This window comes from Atractosteus spatula, chromosome 17 (assembly GCF_055471065.1).
Source record: "Atractosteus spatula isolate fAtrSpa1 chromosome 17, fAtrSpa1.hap1, whole genome shotgun sequence".
NCBI lineage: Eukaryota > Metazoa > Chordata > Actinopteri > Semionotiformes > Lepisosteidae > Atractosteus > Atractosteus spatula.
The window spans coordinates 15588403-15610770 of record NC_142722.1 but is presented as its reverse complement, the minus strand read 5'-3'; the positions used below and the strand labels follow the sequence as shown (position 1 = coordinate 15610770).

The window sequence follows — 22368 nt, the reverse complement described above, 5'->3', positions numbered from 1 at the left end:
CATTTTTGGTTGTTACTTGGTAGATTGATTAAGGACTGGTACAGGATTCTGAGATCTGGAGTGTGCTTTTGGCAAGGTGGTTATGGCTACTTTCGATTTACGGAAGCTTGTGAAGGAACCTTCCTTTGAGCAGCTGGACAGGTGCAGGAAGGGCGAATTGCTCCAAATTGCGGGTCACTTCCGGCTTCAGGTATCGGAGCAAGGTCTTTAAAGGGTCGTCAAGAGAGCTGTAATGGGTCGGTTGGTGGAGGTAGAGGTCTTTGCAATAGCGAGCAAGGACGCTGGTGCTAAACCTGCCATGGCTAAGGAAGAACAGGACGAGGTGCAGGTGGTGGCTGAAGACGTGGCGGAGGCTTGAGGTCAAGGTCACACTACCTCCCTTTGTACCGTTCTCTGCCGTCTCCACTGGGTCGGAAGACGAGACTCGTCTGGCCCGTTTGCAAATGGAGGCGCAGGGAAAAGCCCAGGCACGCCGGGCAGAATTTGAGTTGCGCCTTGCGATTCGTAACATGGAGACGGAGGCGGAGAAAGAGGTGAAGCTCGGACAGCTTGTTGAATTGGAGGCAAAACGGACTGCCCCTGCTGCGCAGCCGACCCGCTCCGAGCCCTCTAGCATGTCTCCCGGCCAAGATCCACTCTCGACCGCCTTCGACGTGAGTAAGCAGGTGGCTTTAACTCCTCTATTCCGGGAGTCGGAAGTTGTTTCGTACTTTGGTGCATTCGAGCGCGTTGCCACATCACTTCGCTGGCCTAAAGAGGTCTGGTCACTGCTGTTGCAATGTAGACCAGCTGGAAAAAGGTCAGGAAGTCTGTTCTACACTTTCACTGGAGGACAGTTTGAATTATGACCGTGTGACAGCTGCCGTTTTACGTGCTTACGAGCTGGTTCCTGAAGCTTATCGGCAACGATTCGGGAATCGTGAAGTGTCAGAAGTACAAACGTTTGTTGAATTCGCTGGAGAGAAGGGTGTTCTCTTTGACAAGTGGTGTGTAAGCGAGTAAAGAGAGCGACTTTTTAACTAATTGAGTTCTTCTAACAGAATTAATTTAAGAACTCTTGTCTGTTTTAAACGAAGAGAAGGTGAATTGTTTGTCACAGGCAGCAGTGCTAGCAGACGAATTTGTGGTTATTCACAAAAAAAAACGTTTTTACGTCGGTGCGCTCAGAAAAGAGCTCGCTTACGTTCATCTTGAAAGGGTTAGTTTCATTAACTGGCGATCCAGAGGATCAGAAATTCAGATATTGAGGGATGCTGGGGCAACCCAGTCGACCACTGTTGCAGATGCACTGGCTTTTTCAGAAGAAACCTTGTAAATCTATTTTAGTTCAAGGAATTGAGATGGGAGTTCTAAAGGTACCCTTAGATCGAATACATGTGGGGTGTGGTACAGTTGGGGTACGCCCCTCGTTACGTATTAAAGGTGTAAGTTTCATTCTAGGGAATTATTGTGCTGGAGGTAAAGTAAAGCCAGTGGTAGAGGTATTGGATTAGCCGAATGATGAAGCTCCCGTTGAGCAAACGCTTTTCCTGATGCGTTCCCTGCATGTCGTCACACGTGAACAGAGACATAAACGGGGTGGCATAGTGGATTTGTTTGAATCCTTTCTAGTGACAGAAATTGCCGATAGTACTTCATAGTCAGATTCTACTACTTTTCCCCCTCCTGGGAAACCGCCTTCGATAAAAGTGTTAAAGCCTGGGTTGAGTGCTATGAATACTAACATGAAATGGAACATCACTTCTGAACAACTTACTGCTCCTCAGCAAGCAGACCCCTTTCTCCCTGGGTCGTGGCGCTTGTGTTTTGTTTACAAACATGTCCGTATGTCCACCCCCCCCAATGGTCCATCATTACACCATTGCTGCAGTTGTGTGACGTCATTATCATCTCTACTCTCGGCCAATCGGAACCCAAGCTCTACAGTTTAAATACCTAAAGAAGGTTAGACTCCATTAGCGTTCCAAGTTGAGCTGGAGCTAATTGTTAGACTTTTTTGCTTGTCTTGCCAGCTTCAGCTTTGTTTTTGCTGTTTAGTTTTTATTATGCTTGTACTACCTTGCTCGTTGCTCCTTATTTGTTCTTATTGTACCCCATCTCTGGCTTGTATGTTGTATATTTGCGTATTACCTGTTTTCCACCGCTGTGCAGATTTTGCTTACTCATGTTTGTGTTTAACCATGAATGTGTTGTACACTTCTACACAGCAGAAAAGAGTAAGAGAAAACACTGCATCTTCAGGATGCAACTCGAGGAGCTTGGAGTTTATGGAATCCCTATTGGGGGGCGAAATATGTATTATTATTGATCTGTTGGATTCCATATGATTACACATCTCACTTGTGCTCTGGGTTCAGTTTTGAAGTAGAGGCCCTGCAGTATCTCAGAAGGCAAATTTGTTTTGTTAATATATCTTTCTGGTGATATTCAAGTTTATTGTTGTATGTACAGTGAAATGCTTGCTTATTTCCTCCCATGATAAATGACATGACAGATGACATCACAATTCTTGCACATTGATGTGTGTGAATCAAATTGATGTAACTGGATATTTTCTAAGTCTTTCAAAACCTCCCCCCAAAACACCAGGTAGTGCAGAAGCAATAGTAATGCATATTCAAAGCAACAGGTATATTGTGGCCACAACTACCTGAGCAGTTGTGCTTAATTGAATAACTGGAACCCTGGGCAGACTACGCTTGAAACAGAGTTGGAAAAGTATTGTATTGTCCTAAGATAACAATTGCTTTTTTTATCGGCTCACCTCGTATTACCTTTATTTCTGCTCTCATACACTGTATCTGCGCAATAACGTTCTGGGTTTGTGACAAAGCGGCCATAACATAGCATAGCTCTTATTTTAGTCGTCGCCCCCAGGCTTTTAGAACGTGTGGTCGTGTCTCCACGGCGCTCACTGGGTGTGGAGCGGCATTGTGGGTGGCCTCTTCTCGCGGTGCCTGGTGCTTTTGACACTGAAGAAAAGGCGTGAAGTGGAACTGTTTTTTTTCACTCGGCTCCTTCCAAATAACAAAGTATTAGTGCAATTAGGCTTTTGAGCAAACGATAAATCAGCCCCTGCATGTCGCTGACATGGTGATGAATAGTGAATCGCATTCCTCAGCTAAGTCTTTTCCAAGACTTTGTCTTGCCGCTCGCTGTTGGTTATGTCAAGTAATTATTTTCGGAGACTTGTTTTCGATGGTGCACTGGACTGCCCATAGCAAGGTTTGCTATTAGGATTTTTTCAGCACAGCTTCCTCTGCGGTATTGATGAACCTCCCATCTAGTGTAAATGACAATACTGACATGTGCTATTTGTTTTCCCCGGCTATCCCCTTGCAGTGAAGAATCTGTGTGGGGGAGTTTGTCAGTATTTCAAAACAAAGTCTGTTAAATAATGCAAATACCAGTTGCAGTTGAGTCTCCGTTTTAATTACGCTGTTTCTCTGTATCCTTCTAAAAAGGGCCTTTATTCCGTTCATAACTGATTTGAGTGTCGGTCTATGGGAATGTGGAAGGATGATTCCTTTTAGGAACCCATTTTTAGCAGGAAAGATGTTATCTAAGATGTGCATGGAGTCACTAAGTCATGTAGAATGCAAATTCTTTTCCTGAACAAGAGCATAGTTTGTTTTTCATATAAGCGGTAGCAGTTTTCTTATGACTGTGGAATTCAATATGTTCTGTGGAACCATGAAGGAAACTAAACAAGCAGCAAGATTTTCATTGGCAACTGCGAGCCGCTCAAGAGACTGAGGTGGATGAATTTCTCACCTCCCTGTGTAAGCAGGCTATTATTTTCTCCCTAAGGTTTGATGATATTACTGAATTTAACAAAAAATGTGTTATCTTGTCTTATCTAATCTGTGTTGCCTCAACTTTACATCCACATTGCACAAATTAAACTGGTACAATGAAGTGGTTAAACAGTAAAGGTTACTATTGTGAGGGGGTCCTGGAGTATGCAGTGACTCCTTTTCAAACTGGCTTTTCCAGTCCACATCATCACGGTGCTCTAGTGCTAATGTCACCTCAGTTCTGTAACTGAACTTGCCAGCATGATCAACTGACTTACAGAACTGCAAAGAGAGTGGACTTTAAGGAGCACGGTTTGAGAAGATCTGGTCTAGAGATGTTTGAGGTTTTGCCATTAGCCAGCTCTGACTAAGTTTCCCTAAATGGCAGCACAAACTATTTTTGAGTGTTGATGGTGCGAGGTCATCTAGCCCTCAGCTGCCATGCTCTTTGTATTGTGGGATGCTCTTGTGGGGGTAAGAGGTATTATAAAAAAACTTAAACTGTCAATTTGAAATCAGGAACAGAAAAACTGTATCTATTCCACATCATATTTTTTCTCATGTAGCTTTTTGCTCACACCCTACAGCAAACTGTTCTGCACTCACCTAATAATGAACAACACTCTGGGGAAGGTTCCCTACCTATGAGCGAGGGATTTCACAGGATTTAGCAGACGCCGGCAACTAATATGTTCAATTATACAATCATAGAAGGTCTCTTGTAGACATGATACTAAATTTTTGGTAAGATAATTGTTTTTCAAATGTTCTCCTGAAGCAAAACAGGCACACAAAGATACCTGTTCTTATATTTTCTCTTCTTTCCTGCAATCATATTGATTCATGCCTTTCTTATGTTTTGCAGAAGATTGATGCATCTCAGTTGTGCTGATGTTATAGCATTTTCACTTTGCATTCTTTATTTAATGAATGGCTTCCAGCTTATAGCTAGCACAATTAATTAATTGCGTACCACTCAGCAATTTCCACACTTCATTTTGGTTTTATATTCATGCATCAGAAATGTAAATCCTGTTCAGTGACGCAATATCGCACCCATTAATCTTGTTAACCTCGGATGCAAATAAAAAAAGATTCAACTCTTTCTGAAAAGTAAAAATGTAGATTTTGGAACGCCAGTCAATTCTTAATATTTCTACACATCCTGTTTTCTCTATCTCACATTCTGATCCATTTTCACAATTTCTGCATAACCATCTGTGTTTTTTCCTTGCAATGATTATTTTAAGAAGGAAAGAAAACTATAAAACAATAAGGTGATTTATTTTATTATGTTCTGTATAATTTAAGATCAAAACATGTCTCAAGTCTGGCTCATCCAGCAGCAGGACACCCCAACACCTCTCAGTAGCTGATTCAGCGGGAAGCATCGCTTCAATGTCCTGTAGTTTATTAATGCATCCCAAAAGACTCATTTTCTAACTTAGATATATGCACTAATTTACATGTGCACCTATTAATTTGTGAAGCTCATAATATAACATCTCCATCCCACAACCCAATACTTAAATTGCTATGGGAACCCTCCCTTTAAAAAGACGCATTATAAAATATTTTTACTTGGTGTCATTATTTTTGAAGACAACTCATGGTTTTAGGTTAATTTGTTTAAAATGCAGAATGCAATATGCAAATGCAAACCTTGCCATATTTCCTTAGCTGTGTGTTTGCAGTGAACTATATCAGACTGGAGAACACTGGGGAGTGGAGTCATTACAAGAAGCAGGCAGGCTCCAATGTACACAGCTCTGTCTTTCACTTGTATGAGTTTGTTGATGTACTTCTAGATCCTGAGATCAGATATAGAGACCAGACCTACTCTTAAAATCCATGAAAACACAGAGCAAGATGGTTCAACATAAAAAATCCCAACACAACTCCTTTTGCTTACTATTGCCTCATAAACATTAAGACTTATTTTCTTATAGAACATTTCTAAAGACTTATAGAAATATCGGGATATGGTGCGAGACCAGCTCTGAGGTCAGAGCTGAGAGCAGAAACCAGCTCTGAGGTCCCATATCCAAGAAATGACTGTGACGCCGTCCAGGAGGTGAGAGTCGAGGGGACAGTGATTTGAATGCTAGCTTTGCATTTACCTTAATGTAACAAAGACATTCTTAAGACTCAGCACTAAAACTACCTCACAATTCTAGATTCAACCCTCCTGACAAAACTGTCTCCTTGTGTACTTTCAGTTTAACAGTGAACACACCTTTAGGACAAATGACATCTGGGGCACATTTCACAAAGTGGCATATAAAAAATCAAAATTTTATTTTTTCAGTTACTATACTTTGGAAAATGTTGTACACTAATTTAGTTTCAAGAATATAGATTAAGTTTAAAATAACGTAGGTAACTCAAGACAGGTTTCTGTTTCTGTTTATGTACATGACATTGCTATTGTAACAGTGAGTGCGTTGTCAAGGTAACCTTAACTACAGTCAACTGATGAAAAGGAGTGACTTTTAATTAATATTCATGAGCAAGTTAAGGATGCATTTCTAAACGACAACAAAACACTGCCACTGCCAATGAAGCCAGGGAAGCAGCCTGCCGATGCTGTCAAAGCAAGGCTATCCTAAATCACCCGAGCTGGGAACAATTTTGACATGGATTTAAAAATCCATTTGATTTTATACTTATTTTTCTCTTCCTAATGGAAGACTCCTCACCCCCACCCCCCTTCAAATTACATTTGGAAGTTACCTGAATATGATTTTAAGCCACTGTTGTGAAACCAGCCTCTGAGTCTGACCTGATGTAACTAGACTAGACTACTGAACTGAACATATTTTTTTAAGGGATATAAAAAAGCTTCCCAGTTGGCCCACATTCCACATTGGGTTATTACCTTAGGGATCTGCAGATCCTCACCCAGCTGTTTTTAAATGATCCTATGAATGCACTTCAACTACTGGGCTGAGCAGCGCGTTCCAGACATCCACAACTCTTTGTGTCCAAAACTAGCTTCTTCAGGAGATGAAGGCTACTGACCTTGAAGTATTGAATTGGGATTTCAAGACATCTTTTGTACTGGGAATATTGTACTGTATCATATCATCTCTGCTTTCTAATACTATGGCAAGCCTGTTTCTTTAAAGTGCCTGTGTATTGCGTGACTTGTAGGCCCGGGATTATTCTGGAAGCTCTTCTTTTTATCAAATATAAAAGAACACAGCCCTTTTGACGTCTGGCCTCTCCTGTGCTCAGAAATACCTGTGCACGCTGAATAGGTGATTCAGACATGTAGGTACTGTAGGTGGATCTCCCTCTTATGTCTGAGGTATGGTCGACCCTACCATGGAATGGCCATTTGTCTTTTAGCGTATTTCGTTACCTTGTTTGGGCGTCTACTACAAAAGTCTCCACCTAACTGTACCTCACCCTCCAAGGGAAGGGGTTCAGTATGTTTGATTAGGGGCGGGTGTAACACTCCATTCTTATCCACCACAACTGACCTCTGGGAACATCCCAGGGTGCCAGACTCGGCTTAGCAACAGAATTCCGATTGGTGGGTAGACCCAGAGTTGTGCCATCCCAATGCCCTCATTGTTTACTGGCCTGTTCTGGATAAGTGGTACAGAAAATGAAATGTCTGTCACAGTTCATGATGGAATAACTGATATACCCCAGCACACAACAGTATGATCTGGAGGTAGAAGGTTTATCAATTATTTACTGAGAGGCATTAAAAATGTAACAAACGCAATCGGTTCCAGAACTCATTTGTGTTGTTTTAATGCCTTTCTGTATAAATAGAATATATGTAATTGATCTTGAATAAGCAATCAATGGAAGGGATACGGGCATTTGAGTTGGATCTACATAGTCCTCATTTAGGAAATGTGAGCAAGCACTGAGAAAGCTAGAAAAAGGTAAGGATATACAGGAACATGTGGGGAATTTAAATCAAGGTGAAAAATACATAGGTAAGGAAACATTTAAAATATATATTACAGCTTATAATCAACACATCACAGGAAGTATGTCCCTGTCCTGAAAATAGTTTATGGAAAATCTACAGTGGCTAGCAAGGTTTCACAACTCAATTATAATAGAATATAATAATATTTATAATTTAGGAGGATTTGTAGAATTTTGTTTTCACTTTGACATTATGGTGTTTCGTGTTGATCGATGGCAAAAAAATCCCATTAAATACATTATGATTCCATATTGTAACACATTAAAACGTGCAAAAGTCCAAGGTATGAATCATTTTTACCCTAGGCTGCTGTTTCTGTTTCTGAGGGGATGAAGGGGATAACTTTGATCTGTAGATTGTCTACACTCAAAGACGTGTGGTCTTTGGACATGTGTGTCTATGTTAGGTGTAGTAAATGTCTTTAAAGTTCGTGCCCCGCGATCTGCTTGCTTATAGTTGTGATTCCTGACTGAAGTGGGAGCAGTGTCTGGTATTGTAAATTGGTTTCAGGACATTTTTTACATTAATTACACCCAAGAACAACTCTTTCACCCAAAAATACTTGGTACTTTACAATATTTTGCAACTTTGAACCTTTCATTCCAGAACTGGAACTGAAAAGTTTCTCTTTCTACATTTGCTGTCAGTTTACTGAAGTGTTTACAGTCCATCCTGCATTTTGCATGAGCTGAACGTTTAACCAATGACAGAGTCAAGATCACCGATATCCACTGGGGAGAGCTGCTGTAGGCTTGAAAGGTCTCCATTTATTCTGTTTCCTGGAGAATAACCAGCTTTGAAACCACATGGATATACAACTTTGGATTCCTACAGCTTTTATGGACTTTAAACATTTATGTGGGACTTTGGAAACTTAAATATAGCATTTCATATATTCTCCTGTCATTTACTGTTATTGGTTCAACAAGATCTGCCTTTTCTATACCTACGTAAGAATTCTATATAAATATGAAGTAATATTACATTATATCAATTATACATTATTTTAACAAAAATATACTTATGTGCATTATCTAAAATCTTCTGTAGGCCTCAATGAAGTGTAGTCGAGACTTGAACTAAGGGCCTTATTACCCACAGCACTGTTTTCCTAGAAAACAACAAATGGCATCTTTTAATGTTTGGGTTCTCGGATGGACTCCCCATTTTAAAAGATACTTGTATTCTTTTGACTTCAAATGTAATCTTTATATACTTCCAGTGCTACTTCAATTGCAATCTGCTATTTTGTTCTTTAGTCTAGAAACCTCATGAGCCTGACCATATTATTTTATTCTAAATTATGTCTATGAAACTTGTCTTCCTTTCAATATACTCCATTCAAAAAATTTGCTGCAGCCAGCTCCTTAATTATTTAACTGATCATCAGCAAGATCAATGTTGCAATTAGGAAGCTTGTTGCAAATTTCCAGAATGGAGCAGTCTGGAAAGGCCACAAGCTAAGTAGCCCTGTTCTAAATTAATTTTTATGAACACATTAGGATATGGATTATTGAAAAGAATCTACATCAGTGATAGTCGCTCCCAGTCCTGTAGGGCTGCAGTCTACGAGGTTTATAGGTAACTTATTATCCTCAGTGATTAAACACCTGGAAACAGCAGTAATTAAGACCAATTAAGTGAACATTTGATTCAAGTCAAGTCATTAAGAGTCCCAGGAGAAATGAAATCCAGAAGACATAGCAGCCAGGAGTGAATATTGGTACTCTACATCATAGCTCTCTTCTTGATGTGAAACAAGGTTGTGCTGACAGTCCCCCTCGGCAGTTTTGAACACTTCAGCCAACTCACACTAGAGGTTCAATTACTTTAGGCTGTATATCTGAACTTCTGAATATTCTATTGCTGGCTCGTCTGTATATTCTAAGTAGTCTTGTTTGGTGGTGGCTAATATAGGTGGAAATATCTTGAAAAAAGGCTTGCACTAGATGAAACAGCTTTTCACCAGTACCAGCTTGGGATGATCACTTTTCTTCTATACTTCCCTCTAATAAAATAAAAGAATAGCAGGCTCTGTCTCCCTGATTCACAGAGCGCAGTGGAATTTCACGTACTTTCTAATCCTCTGAATGCAGTTCTGATCTCTTTACAAGTATCCAGACTCTGTTTTAGGCAACTGTCTCTTCCCATTTGTCTATTATTCTAATGAGAGATGTTCCCTGTTAACTTATAACTTGCCAGACCGATGACTCTAAATCCAGGCATCTTGCACTGACAGAATTTTCTTGGTCTGGCTGTTCGGACTTTACCTGCAGAGTCCACAGTCGTCTCTCCTGGAGTCACTGGAAAATGGCCTGTCCTGGTATTGTTTATGCAAAACAATTTGTCTGTTAGGATCCACTAGAGCAGTGGGGGATGATGGGGACAGGGAGAGCTGCTGCTGACACAGACCAAGCTTTGTGCCATGGGAGCTGCTGCAGCCGGACCCAGGGGGATGGAGGTGGAGAGCCCGGGGGGGGGGCAATGTGTCAATTCAGACATTTAACCACCTTCAGACAGGAGGGCTCAGTCTCATCATTAGAATGGCTTCACAAAATTAATCTGAAAACCACTGTATACATTATTTACAATTCATGAGAACGTGGTTATGGGTAGGGGGAGAGAATTTTTGAAAGGTACCACTTAATGCTGCGAACATCATGCGGCAGCAGTGTTGAGCAAAACTTAAATCAGTTCCTCATGATCCTTCCCTGCGTCTACTTTGCCGCCTCCCAGATGAGAAGTAGCTTGCCAGTCGGGAGATTTAAAATCGGAACTTTCCTGAACCCCTAACAACTCCCCCCCCAGCACCTCCTACCACTGATCTGTAATGTGTTCTGACACGGGGAGCTTATTGTGGCCACTGGCACATCTGGCCCTCGCAGCTCGCCAAGGCGGAGAGGGCCGAGCGGAACCAGGAGAGAGAAGCTCGGGCTGTTTATTAATGCAGTTTCTAAACAGAAAGCCTTGCCTGCAGGGCATCACGTTGCAAGCTGGCTTACAACACTTCGGAATGCCGCTCACACATTGCCTCCCCTTCTCGGCTTTCTCACGCGACGCACAGCCTTCCAAGAGCGCGTTAGCTCATGTTTTAAACAAAAACAGCGCTTCAGACGATCACTTCCCTTCTTTTGGCTGGACTTCTTGTACATTAACCACCAAAAAGTGTCCACGTTTGCAAATGCTTGATGAGGGTAAAACAATGAAACATTTTCTCATTTCAATTTTTCATAGTTCCAATGCTTGAAGCAAGATGGTGCTTGTTTTTTTTTGTTTTTTTTTTACAGACCAAGGGTGCAACAAGTTCAAACTACTAGTTGAGGATTATTTTCCTGTTTTGAGGAAAATACTATTTTCGTTGGACCACATAAAATAAATTTCAAATCCTTGACAACAGTGAAAATAGCTATAAGGGTTACAAACAAGACGAGGGCATTTTGCCAGTCGTGTTTTTTTTGTGGGTGCCAACAGTGACTTGATTTCTAAATTAAAAAAAATGATAAAAGAGCATCGGCTTCAATCGCAAGGTCCTTTACACATACCCACAAATCTCTGTAAAACTCAGCCTTGATTCCTATACTAAATTCACTCGCTCTTAGATTTATTTTAATGCTGATCTTGTTTAAGTGCTGACTTCTCTAGAAACCCTTTTTTTAAATGCTGATACAATTACCAGATAGTTAGGCTTCAGCAAGTGTCTACTGTGTGTTGTATTCCACAAGGGTCTGAAATCTTTGCAGCCCAACCCCATCTCCACTTTTCTAGCGGTATTGCTTTCAGCTGAGGATGATGGTGGTAAAAGAGCACAGGATGAACTGCACGTGACTAGTTCCACCAATTTTCAATAATACTGAGTGCTGGGTGTTGCTCTAGCCAGGGATGGAAGTTGGACTTTTGCGCCATGAGACAGCCATGTGTTGCCTGCCAAAGGGGGAGTCCATTTACCTGTGAGGGCTCACATTAAACCAATAAGTGACGACTGGCTCAATCTTCTGGTGATGAAGCAAGCTACTGCTGTTCACAGACTTGGAAATCCTCTGTGAAATTTTTCCACATTTGGAAATGGCACTGCTAGTCATGCAGTCTCAAGGTGACCCACATATAATTGTGTGAAGCTTGGAAACAATTTAGTTAAAAGGAAAAAGGGGGGCAAATACACACAATTGCTTGCAGTTTACAGTCCATTGACTGTATGAGGGCACTCTGAGTTAAAGAACATAGAACATATTCAAGCAGAGTCAAGGACCATGCATACTTTGTGTTGAAATTTATTAGATATTCAGCTTAGTTCCATTGTCTAGATCTTTTGCAGCTCATAAGCTGCCAAGAGAACAAAAAAGTATAACCTTTTACATTCACTACAATTTCCCCTGAATTTTTAACAGATGATCAGAAAATAAGAGACATTTAAAAGTATCCATCTTTCAGAAAAATTAACAGTAGTCAATTTTGCAAGTAAAGTTTGTTTAATCATGATTATACTGTACATTTTTCATCCTTACACCCCTCCTGCCCCCCCAACCTTTCAATAATAATGCTGCTGTACAGAAAGTAAACTCCACTTTGTCAGTGAGCACAATAAATGCAAATATATTCTTCTTGGGACTAATGCCATCATACAAGGCTCTGACGTGGATTAGACCAAAGTCCCTCAAATCTACAAGATTTCTCTATATAGTTTTAAAAATGGTGACACTGTCCTCTCACTGTTGATAGCTCCACCAAATACCCAGATACGGAGATACATGGATGAGTGATTGAAAATGTATCGGAGCAGCCATACAACAGAAAGGCAGCATGGTCTTGTACATTTCTATGCACAAAACCGAGATGATTTAAAATGAAAGAGATGGTCCAAGATTCAGAAAAAACTGAAAATGTTAAATTCTGGGTACTGATTTTTTTTTTGGTAGGCTTGTTTTGCCCCCTTAGTAGCTCAACTGTTTACTGACAAAATGTCACAATAATTTAGTATAAAACTCCAAACATTTTCGGTTTTAACTCATCATGATCTCTCCAAAGCACTACCACATCACTAACAAAAAGATAACCGAGGAAACGGCACTTAATCTAAAATGCTGGGATATACACACAGACATTCTTGTACAGATCCTTTTATTACTCAACTTGCCAGTTTTGTGTGTCTGATAATCCAGAGAAACAATATGTAAAACATGGTACTCTTAGGCTGAATGCCAATTCTTTACCAGAACCAGAAGACAATAAGAATGACTTTTGTAATCATTAGCTCCTGACCATTTCACTGTCAAACTTAATTCCTTTAAGATATAGAACACAAAAACAGGCAAGTAGACGACGCAGTATGGCTGGCAATCCACTTGACTGGAAGGTGACCATTTAGGTAAAGAACAGCTAAAAGTCTGTGAAACCTAATGAAGAGCAAAAGTGAAAAAGATTTCAGACACACTGGTCTTGATTGCTGTAGAACATACAGCTTTCTTTATTAGTGTGCCTTAATAAACTGACAGAAGCTCTGTTCTGATAGTGAGGTAACAGTATACAGACCCTGCCCTCCTGTTATACAAGTAAAAAAGGGAATGGGGGTAAGGTAGGATTTACTCCTTCATAATAGGGTTGTATATCGATGTGCTGCTGTAGATGAATTACATATCATCCCATTTAAAAGCAACAGGTAGGCAGGAGGCAGATAAGACAATGTGGAATTTACATGCTGCTCAGACCGTGAAGAGAGCCTGCAGGAAGCAGCAGCCTGCACTGCAAGGCTACAGCTGTCAGAAGGCATATCTCCTTCGCCTTGCAGAGCTAGGGGGTCTTTATCAAAAAATGTGGAAACTCTGAATTTGTGCCCTAATAAATATGTAGAATGTAACTCTAATGAACTTTAAACGCAGAGGGGGCAAAAAAAATGCCTGAAGTTGCCAACAGAAACAAATTCTTATGCAATTTTTTTTCAGATTTAATTCAGCTATGCCTCCTTGAGAGACCTCATGGAAAACAAGGTTTGAAGCATGCTTGAGAAGGTCAGGGCTTGCAATAAATTCCAGCTTTGTTTAGAAGGAGAAATCGGAGCGCAGGCTCCCCCCCGTTTTAGAGAAATTAAAAGGCGAGACCCGTGAGGCATCTGCAATCTGTTAGAGGCACCCCCCCCCATGGCCAAGCACGCTCAGAACTGCTGAAGAGTGGTCGCTGTCCCAGCCTCCTCGCCTCTGTCCTGCTGCAGAGCAAAGAGGAAAGATCTGAAGGGGTACAGGACAGCCATATCATCTACCATCCCCAGCACGCATGCACTTAGCGTCCATCCGGTAGGCAGAATGCCTCAAAAAGCAGCAAGCAGAAGAAAGGGGAAACCTTTTTTTTTTAAAATAAAGTGTTCTAAAATCAAAATATAGTATTTCAAAGAAAATAGATTCAGAGAGGGTCCTGGGCAGCCAGAATAGGGGTGAGAATGTAGAGGGAAGAATTTTATATATATATTTCTTTACAGAAAGAAAAACTATGGAAAAACTGACACCAGCCAATACAGCAGACTTAACACAAAATAAAACCTCAGACAGAAAAAGAAAATTGGTCCAAAACCTGCCAAAGATGAAATCAGACCGGTGCCTTGTTTGGAAAATAGTGTACAATTACAAACGTGTTAGATTTATATAAACCGGGACTCATTTTTTCTTGTAGCCATTTTTAAAACGCAGCCCCAAGTACTGGTATACGTTTTTCTTCTTTTTGTAATATGCAAATCTTTCTTTTTCGCCCAGCAAAGGTCTAATTTTCATTTTGTCAGTAGCTGTTTTGCAATCTTGCAGAGGTCAGGTACAGTACTGCCGACCAGCTGTAAGAAACCCCGGTCAGGTGAGAAAACGGAAATGCTGCTAGGAATTGGATGTGGCTGTTTGATGGTGGTGGTGGCGGTGATGTATTGTATTGACTCATTCATCGTTCGCAGCGCTGGTGCCCCGGACTTGACCTTGTTTACGAAGCTGTGGGGAAGAAGAGAAAAAAAAAAGAGCAGAGAGAAGAAAAAGTGGGGTGAGATCGTCATGAATTCAAGTTGCAGCATGAGCATTTCCAACAACATTCTCCACCTGCAAGAAAAGAGCCGGCCTGTCATTGAGAACGAATGAAACTTTCCCCATCAAAACCTAAATACAAGATCATACAGAATAAATGTCAAAAACAGACAACTTATTCCCCTTTTATGTCATTTTTATGTATGGCACCAATTCGACGTTCCAATTTACTACGACTCCCCTATTTTTAAACTAACATTTGGGATGAGAAGGAATCACACAGTCCAGCAACCTGATTATACTGCTTCTCCACGGATAAATCTTATCCCAAGCATGTCTCAAAGTAAAAGACCTCCTAGCCGTGTGAAAAGGTTTGCCAATAAGGGGATATAGCTGCAATATGTCATAAGTGAAAGGGCTGTAACATCTAAATACAGGTCTTTCAGTAGAAATGTTCATTTTGTGAGACCTAGCAAAGGGAACTGAAAGGCTGTTAACCTTAAGGTGAATATAAAAAAATTATCCTATGTTTGCGAGAAGACTGACGCAAAATTTAAATTTAATTTCCAGTTCCAAAACTGCACTAAACTTGCTCAGTTGAAACTCTTCAGAATAATTCCTTTATAGAATTAAGAAATCACTTTATTTCCCCCTTTAGTTACCACCATTAAAATAACGATTTACTGTAAACATCTGAAAGTATGTCCTAAGTTAAGGATTTAACAAACAAACATTTTATAAATAAGAGTCATTATCTGATTTAAGAAATGTTAGGCTTCTATTCTTCCTATAATCGCACTGTGTTAAAAACTGAAATGTTTGCCACCATGGTGTTTCTATAAACCTTGATTACACGCATGTACCACTACTTTTATTACATCACCTCGAACCGCCAGCATCTCCAGAGCTGTTCAGCCCAGTGCATTCCACTGTAATATTCTCAAGAATGGTTAAAGAACCCCCCCCCCCAGCTTGCTCCAGTACAGGCAGGACTCTCTCACAGAGCAGGCTCTTTTCAAGTGCAGAATTCCATTTGTATGCTAATGAGTCTCGTTTGTACAATCTTGGGCTTTTTTTTCCTATTGTTAAACACAAGCAATACCAGGCTTCTGCCAGCGATGAGATGGCTTGAAGCCTCAAAATTTCCGAGCGACACCCATTACGTGCGTCTTGAAGACCCCCCACTTGTAAGTGTGACATGCTAGCCTATGCACCCTGGACAGGGACAAGCTACCCTTGGGCTTCTTAGGAAAGCATCCTCAAAAAATAAGCTAAAAACAAGTGAGTGGGATTACACTCCCATTATTTTTGACAGCCGCTGCTTAATGCATTAATGCCATGCCTTCTCTCAAAAATAACAGGAGGCCAGAATTAAATGTGTCATATACTGTATGGCATAGCAAATTGCCTGAAGCAACAAGACACCATTTCACAAGCAAATTTGACAAAAAAGTTCCCAAAATAGCCCTTTTTAATGACTGTTATTAGCAGAGGAGATGGGAAATAATAGCATAAAAAATCTCTTTGGATAATTGCTATTAGATAAATTTTCACACTGAAAGCATTATTTAGAATGGTACGCATACAGGATTCAGGAGCAGAATAAAAAAAACCCTGGTGAGTGGAAGATGGAGACTATGTCTTACTGGGAGTTGAAAAAGATCAAAATGTGTCTGTTTCTCTCACAGAGACATGCATGTATGACGTGGTGCTCAGCACAACTGATGTCAGTTTTGGGTGAGAACACCTCAGTATAAACAACAAGAAGAAACCGAGCCCGAAGGAATTCCTGTAAGCTTTCCAAATGATAGAGGATGTCCAGAATCTAATTTGGATTGCACCCTCTTATATGAAAGGAAGCATTGTGAAGAAAATAAGGTAATGTTGGTTCATGTAAGTCTCAGCTTGCCAGGGCAAACTGCAATAATCCACTTAAGACTCTCAGCCACAGACTGACTCAAGATGAACCAGTTTAGCTTTCAAAACTGCAACTGCTGTGATTCATAGTGGCTTGTTTTTCTTATGCACAGATTAGTATACTGCATATTTATATTTTTTTAACTTTTGCAAAACGCCACTTTTGTGCTACAGTAGTAGCAAGTTACATAGTTTACATGGTCACCGTTATGGCTGGTTACAATATAGTGTATACCACTAGCTGTAATCTATAATGGAAACTGCCAGTGGTCAAAATAAAAAAACACTTCTGCATCACCAACACTAAAAGACCTCTCCAAATGAAGGTCAAACCACAGAACAAACTATGCCATGATATTTCCATGATCTCATGTTCACCAAATACTTAATATTTATTGTACCGTTTTTAAAATGCTCCATCGACTAATGTGGAACTAAATAACATGCTTTCCTTTTGGGACAAGATCTCCAGCTGAAAGGACTGGAGTCAAAAAACGGTATTTATGCAGTAAATGCACATTAGTGATGTTCTGGTGTGTTTCTTCATCCACTGCACTTAACACCTAACAGCATAAAAAAGATAACCTACACCCGCTGGAAGCCAATACGAACAAGCTGCAGTCATTTTAGCGCAAGAAGAAAAAGCCCAAGATTAAACTCATTGCAAACAGTTCAATCGTTTTGCAGAACGGTTGTCTGAGAAGTGCTGCCGGCGGTTGGCAGCACATGTGGAGACGGTGTCAAGTGTGAAAAATCAGCATAATGAGAGTCAAGAGAACAATTCAGGAGTATAACAACCGCACCGCCACACTGCTTCCATTGTTTCCACTGGGGGGTTAAAGTTCGGTTGGGCCTGCAAGCCAATAAAACAATATTTATACACGATACATGTCTGAACTGCCTCCGATTACCTAAAATGCACTATTAATTGAGTTTTTGACACTGGTTAAAAGAACCAGCTGAACTGTACACGATGTGGGGAACAATCTAGCTTATGGGTGGCAAATAATTAAAAGGTGATTTATTCATTAAAAGGAATTAATATTTCTGGTTGGGGGATGTTATTGGCCACTGTAATAAACCAAAAAGCATATTACTACTATAAATAGTTATTGTGGAAGACAAATTGAGTATACTGAGCATTCTGAGGATTTCATCCAACAAGTTGTATTAAGACCTAATTTACAGGAGACCAGAAGCTTCTAGAAGACTATGATTTATACATTTTGAGTATTTCTAAATTAAATACTTGACAAAATATCACTCATGGGTGAAAGGATGAAAGGCATCACTCTTAAGAACGATAAAATGTAATGTAAAAGTTATCTTAAAAATATGAACACAACCTTTCTTGGGCTGTGCAGGCAGTAGGCTAGACTTATTCAAGCTTGTTAGCATTCGATTCTTGGGACAACGGTTTTGACTAGAATTGTAAGCAACTAAGAATTAGAAACGCCTGCTACTGTGCGATGGCAACAAGTAACTTCATTCTAATGTGCTTCAAAATACGAATCATCCAGAAACAACAGTTTGGAATTTTGCAACTGATTACAGTTCATTAATTTATTTTGAATTAATTCCCTTTAAAGGGGTGAACATAATTCAAAACATCAGTTTTTTTATTTATCTAAAGGTATGAGGTATGTCATCTGCCCTCCAAAAACCAGCCTCTTTGATATTTATCAGCAGCAATAGCTTCAGGCAATTGTACTTACATACATTATATCCTCACTTTATAAGGCAGTAATAAAAATAAAATAATGGGCTATATCTCTCTTAAAACTCCCTTTAAGAGCCTGCCAGTAAGATTAACTGTAAACTGGAAATGAACCTCAATGGTTGTGAGATAACATGTCACAAATATCTCCAAGTGACTTTACTGAACTCTTTACTGATTTCTCAACATGCTTGGGGAAGACTGCACAATCTCCAGAATCTCCCTGGCCATGATTTCTTGCAACTGTTTTCCCCATGGCTGGCAAATCCGATCAATGCTTGGTTTCTGAAGCCTGGGGTGTTACCCTAGGGATATTCTGGCAGAAGTCCTCAGAGCTACCATACTTAAAAAAATGTTTTCTTTTTGAAGTAAGAAAACAATGCCTACTGGGGTTTCCCAATTCTGGTCCCTTCTTAAAGATAAACATGTTTTAAATTAGGAGTATAATCATATTATTAGGGTTCTTGAGCAATTCAATGAGTCATAACATAGAAGGGCCAAAGTTCTATGCGAATACTTCAAGTCCTTTAATCACCAGCAGAATTATTTGCTGGTAATATCGATGAATTTTTGCATAAATGTGTCCAAATACCTAGTATTGAAAACATCTGTTATTGATTGATATAGATTATGTTTTTTAGTTCACAGCTGCATTCTGGTTTTCTTCTCTGGCCACCGGAGTACCTAAAGGCAACAGTCTTCCGTCAGCCAGACCATCAAGATCAGAGTCCCCCAACTTTTCACAAATTTCTCTACACGATTATCACATTCCACAGTGAAGAATAAAAACAGCTAACAATAGTTCCTGCCAGTCATACTACTCGTTCCCCTGGACAGATGTGCGACACAACTGGCTGACTCCTATTAATGGGTCCCATAATGAAGGGGCGACCCTCCGGCAGCCTCCGATGGACGACGCGGCGTGCGCACGATTTGATCGTTCTTTGTTTAAGCCAACACACAGACCCCAGTGGCGGGCATGGAAGCAGCGCAGCAGCCGGGCACTCCGATAACCCAAAACCAGGACTCTTGGGAATGAAATGGCCCATCACCAGAGCCCTGGCCACCTCCCCACTTCACTTACACAGCCTGCCTCTGAACCTACAGAGGGATCTGCTAATCAATCCGCTGCCGACGTGCCTCGCACAGAACCCCTCATACGCATCTAGATGTAAAATAAAAGGATCAACAGGCAATCGAGGGCCTTCGTGGACTTGGGCGGGTTAGTAAGGGACACACAAGCAATTGCATGAGGAGGCCTGGTGGGACTGTCGGGGAGTCCTGCGGCATTCGACGAGCTCTGCTTGTTCACGGGTTAGTAGGCATTACCATCAGAACCACGCAAAGGGGGAGGAACTGGTCCCATCCACTCCAAAACAAGCGGCTGGTGTGAGAAAACCCGGCCAATAGTGGGATTTCAGATTTGAATCATACCATCCATTGCAATCTAAATCTAAACTGAAAATGTGGACAGTTTCCTCCACTTGATCTGCAAACCTGCAATTGCAAACATGACTCCATACACAAGGTCAGCTTTTCATCTCTGGGAAATGGCTTGTATTAATGAATTAAAATAATATCCTAATCACAGGTGATACAAACATCACTGAACTAAACAGAAACAATTTATCCCTGGATATTCTGTGTGAAATTCTGTCGAGCATTCCTGAAGCTCTATTTTTGAAATTCCTAGCAAAACGGTTAACTGTAGTGGTCTGATCAGGGCTTCCTTCTGTCCTCATAAGCCATCTTTATAAACAGGTGTATCCCTTTCCAGTGCTTATTTTTCCACATATTAAACTGGAATAAACCACTTTGGCCATAAAATGTGTTCTCTTAAAATGTTATTTTCCCTTAACTGTACACAGCACAACTGTAATTAACCTTGTGAACTATATTATAAAACACACACTATTTGCTATTTGACATCCTTCCACTGAAAAGGTAACAGTAGAAACATGACAGATTAGGTCTACTGTAAATGCACTTGATTTAATATCCATCTCCCTTTTGTACAAAGGTAACAGACACATTTGTAGTCCTTCTGATATGCACTCTCTACCTGGTATGAAGAAATAAAGTGATGCAAGGCACAGGTAACTTGTGAATTAAAACTAATTTCATATGACTAACAAGCTAAAGCTAACTTATTAAAACAGACAAGTTTATCACCCTTTGACCAGAACTGAAATGCAACCAGGAGTTTATATAGTAAAAAAATAATAGTATTATGTTCCACAAATTCTAAGCTTCTAAACAATAAAAGAGAACCACACGTTATTGTGATTCCCAAAACTTTAAAATTACATCTATTATTTTTGTCTATGACAGGTTCAGCTAGGGCTGTCCTCAGACTCTACACAGCCATTTCAGGTGAGCTGCATATTCGTATCAGTCAAAACAAACATCATATTTTTATCTTATTTTTAGAAATATATATTTTCTGCCTCACCAGTAGAAATTATGCAAGGCTATAGGCTGTAGTTTGAGCTGGAAAGCACTGGAAAGGAATTCACGAATCATGTCATCTAATGTGAAACTTGCTTCCAATACAACCTGCTGTTTTTTCTACTTTAGCTCTAAATAATCTCTGTAAATGTCCTTCCCCATTGCGTGGTGACATCCGTAGCAGATGAGCGGCACATTTTTCTCTGCGACATAAGCAAGACGTTCAAATATAATTTCTGGTAAAAGGGAACAAATGCATTTTGTCCAGGTTAATAGTACTCTATAAAATGAGAACTATTTGGGAAAAGACAAGACTGATAGTTATTCATGACGAATTTCATAGCATGTTAGTGGATTATTGCTGAATATAATGTGAAATATTGATTATGATTCTATATAAATACACATAATTTCTGGTGTTTATATTATGTCAGTCTGATTTTAGCATTAAAATGCATGTACACAACATGGAACAAAGATGACTATTGTTCCCCTTTACTGTCCTTTTTGTTTTTGCTTGCATTATCATCTTAATACGTGATCATGGACTAACGAACACAAGCACACAGTTTCTTACTCTTCAAGGTGTTGTAATTGATTCAGTATCAATTAAAAAGATTAGTGACAGGAAATGTGTGTCAAATAATGGGCATATTCAAAATAAAAAAAGGTGTTGGAAAAGGGTGTAGCAGATTTGAATCATGTGCTGTTTTTGCCTTGTGTAATGCTCTTTTATGTGTGGAGTTTGAACCTCATTTGTGTTTTCCACTCGGAATATTAGTGTCTAGATGAACTGCTCATAAATAAACAGTGCAAGAGATGTTTCTTATTCATGTTGTCATATTCTGTGCTGGTTTTGCAATTGCAAGGATTGGTGCTCAGTTTTGTATGATTTCTACAAATGCCTCTCTTAACAGGTAAGTGAGCTCTTACTCTACTGTTAATACCACTCTGTTGCTAACAGTGCATCAATACCTCTTCTCCTCAGTTGCAGTGATGGTGTTTAATTGACTGACATGATTTGCAAAGACAAGCGTATTTGTATACCATTTATACAAATACACCTTCTGAGCACCAGAGGATGCCAAAGTGTAAAAATCAACATGGGATAAGAAAACAAGGAAATGCAATTAAATGTATATACATATTTGATTGATAGACCTGTTAAGCCCTCAGTCTAGGGATATGAAACTAAGAAAATCATAGTCGATTTTTTAGCTTACTGCTAATTATATATACTTTTTTCTAATGTAAAATTGAGTTTTCAAAATGACCTCATGATTAATCCATGATCCATGACTAATGACAAAATCTGGTCACTGGAAAATTTAAAGAGCCTTTTTGAGGGTGTCTGAAACCTGCTCTCATCTGCATGTACAATTTTTGGAGGAGTATCATTATGTATGTGCGCCAAAATGTTGGGCTTTGCGCGAGAATCTTGAGGAGTGTGTTTAAAGCCTGTTTCAGTGGTTGAGAAGAAATCTCCAATCAGGAAAGAAGAAATCTTGGACATAATGGTTTATGTAAACATCTTCAGAGCATATGCAA

At 40.0% G+C, this 22368-nt stretch overlaps 1 protein-coding gene across 1 annotated transcript in view; it reads right to left on the bottom strand.

Annotated features, from left to right (window-relative positions):
• Positions 1-12004: 12004 nt before the first annotated feature.
• Positions 12005-22368, bottom strand: part of pitpnb (phosphatidylinositol transfer protein, beta) — a 76788-nt gene continuing 66424 nt past the window's right edge. Inside the window, exon 11 of the mRNA XM_088936164.1 lies at positions 12005-14708. Coding sequence (XP_088792290.1) covers positions 14658-14708 — 51 coding nt within the window. The 3' untranslated portion in view covers positions 12005-14657. The remainder of the gene's footprint in view (positions 14709-22368) is intronic.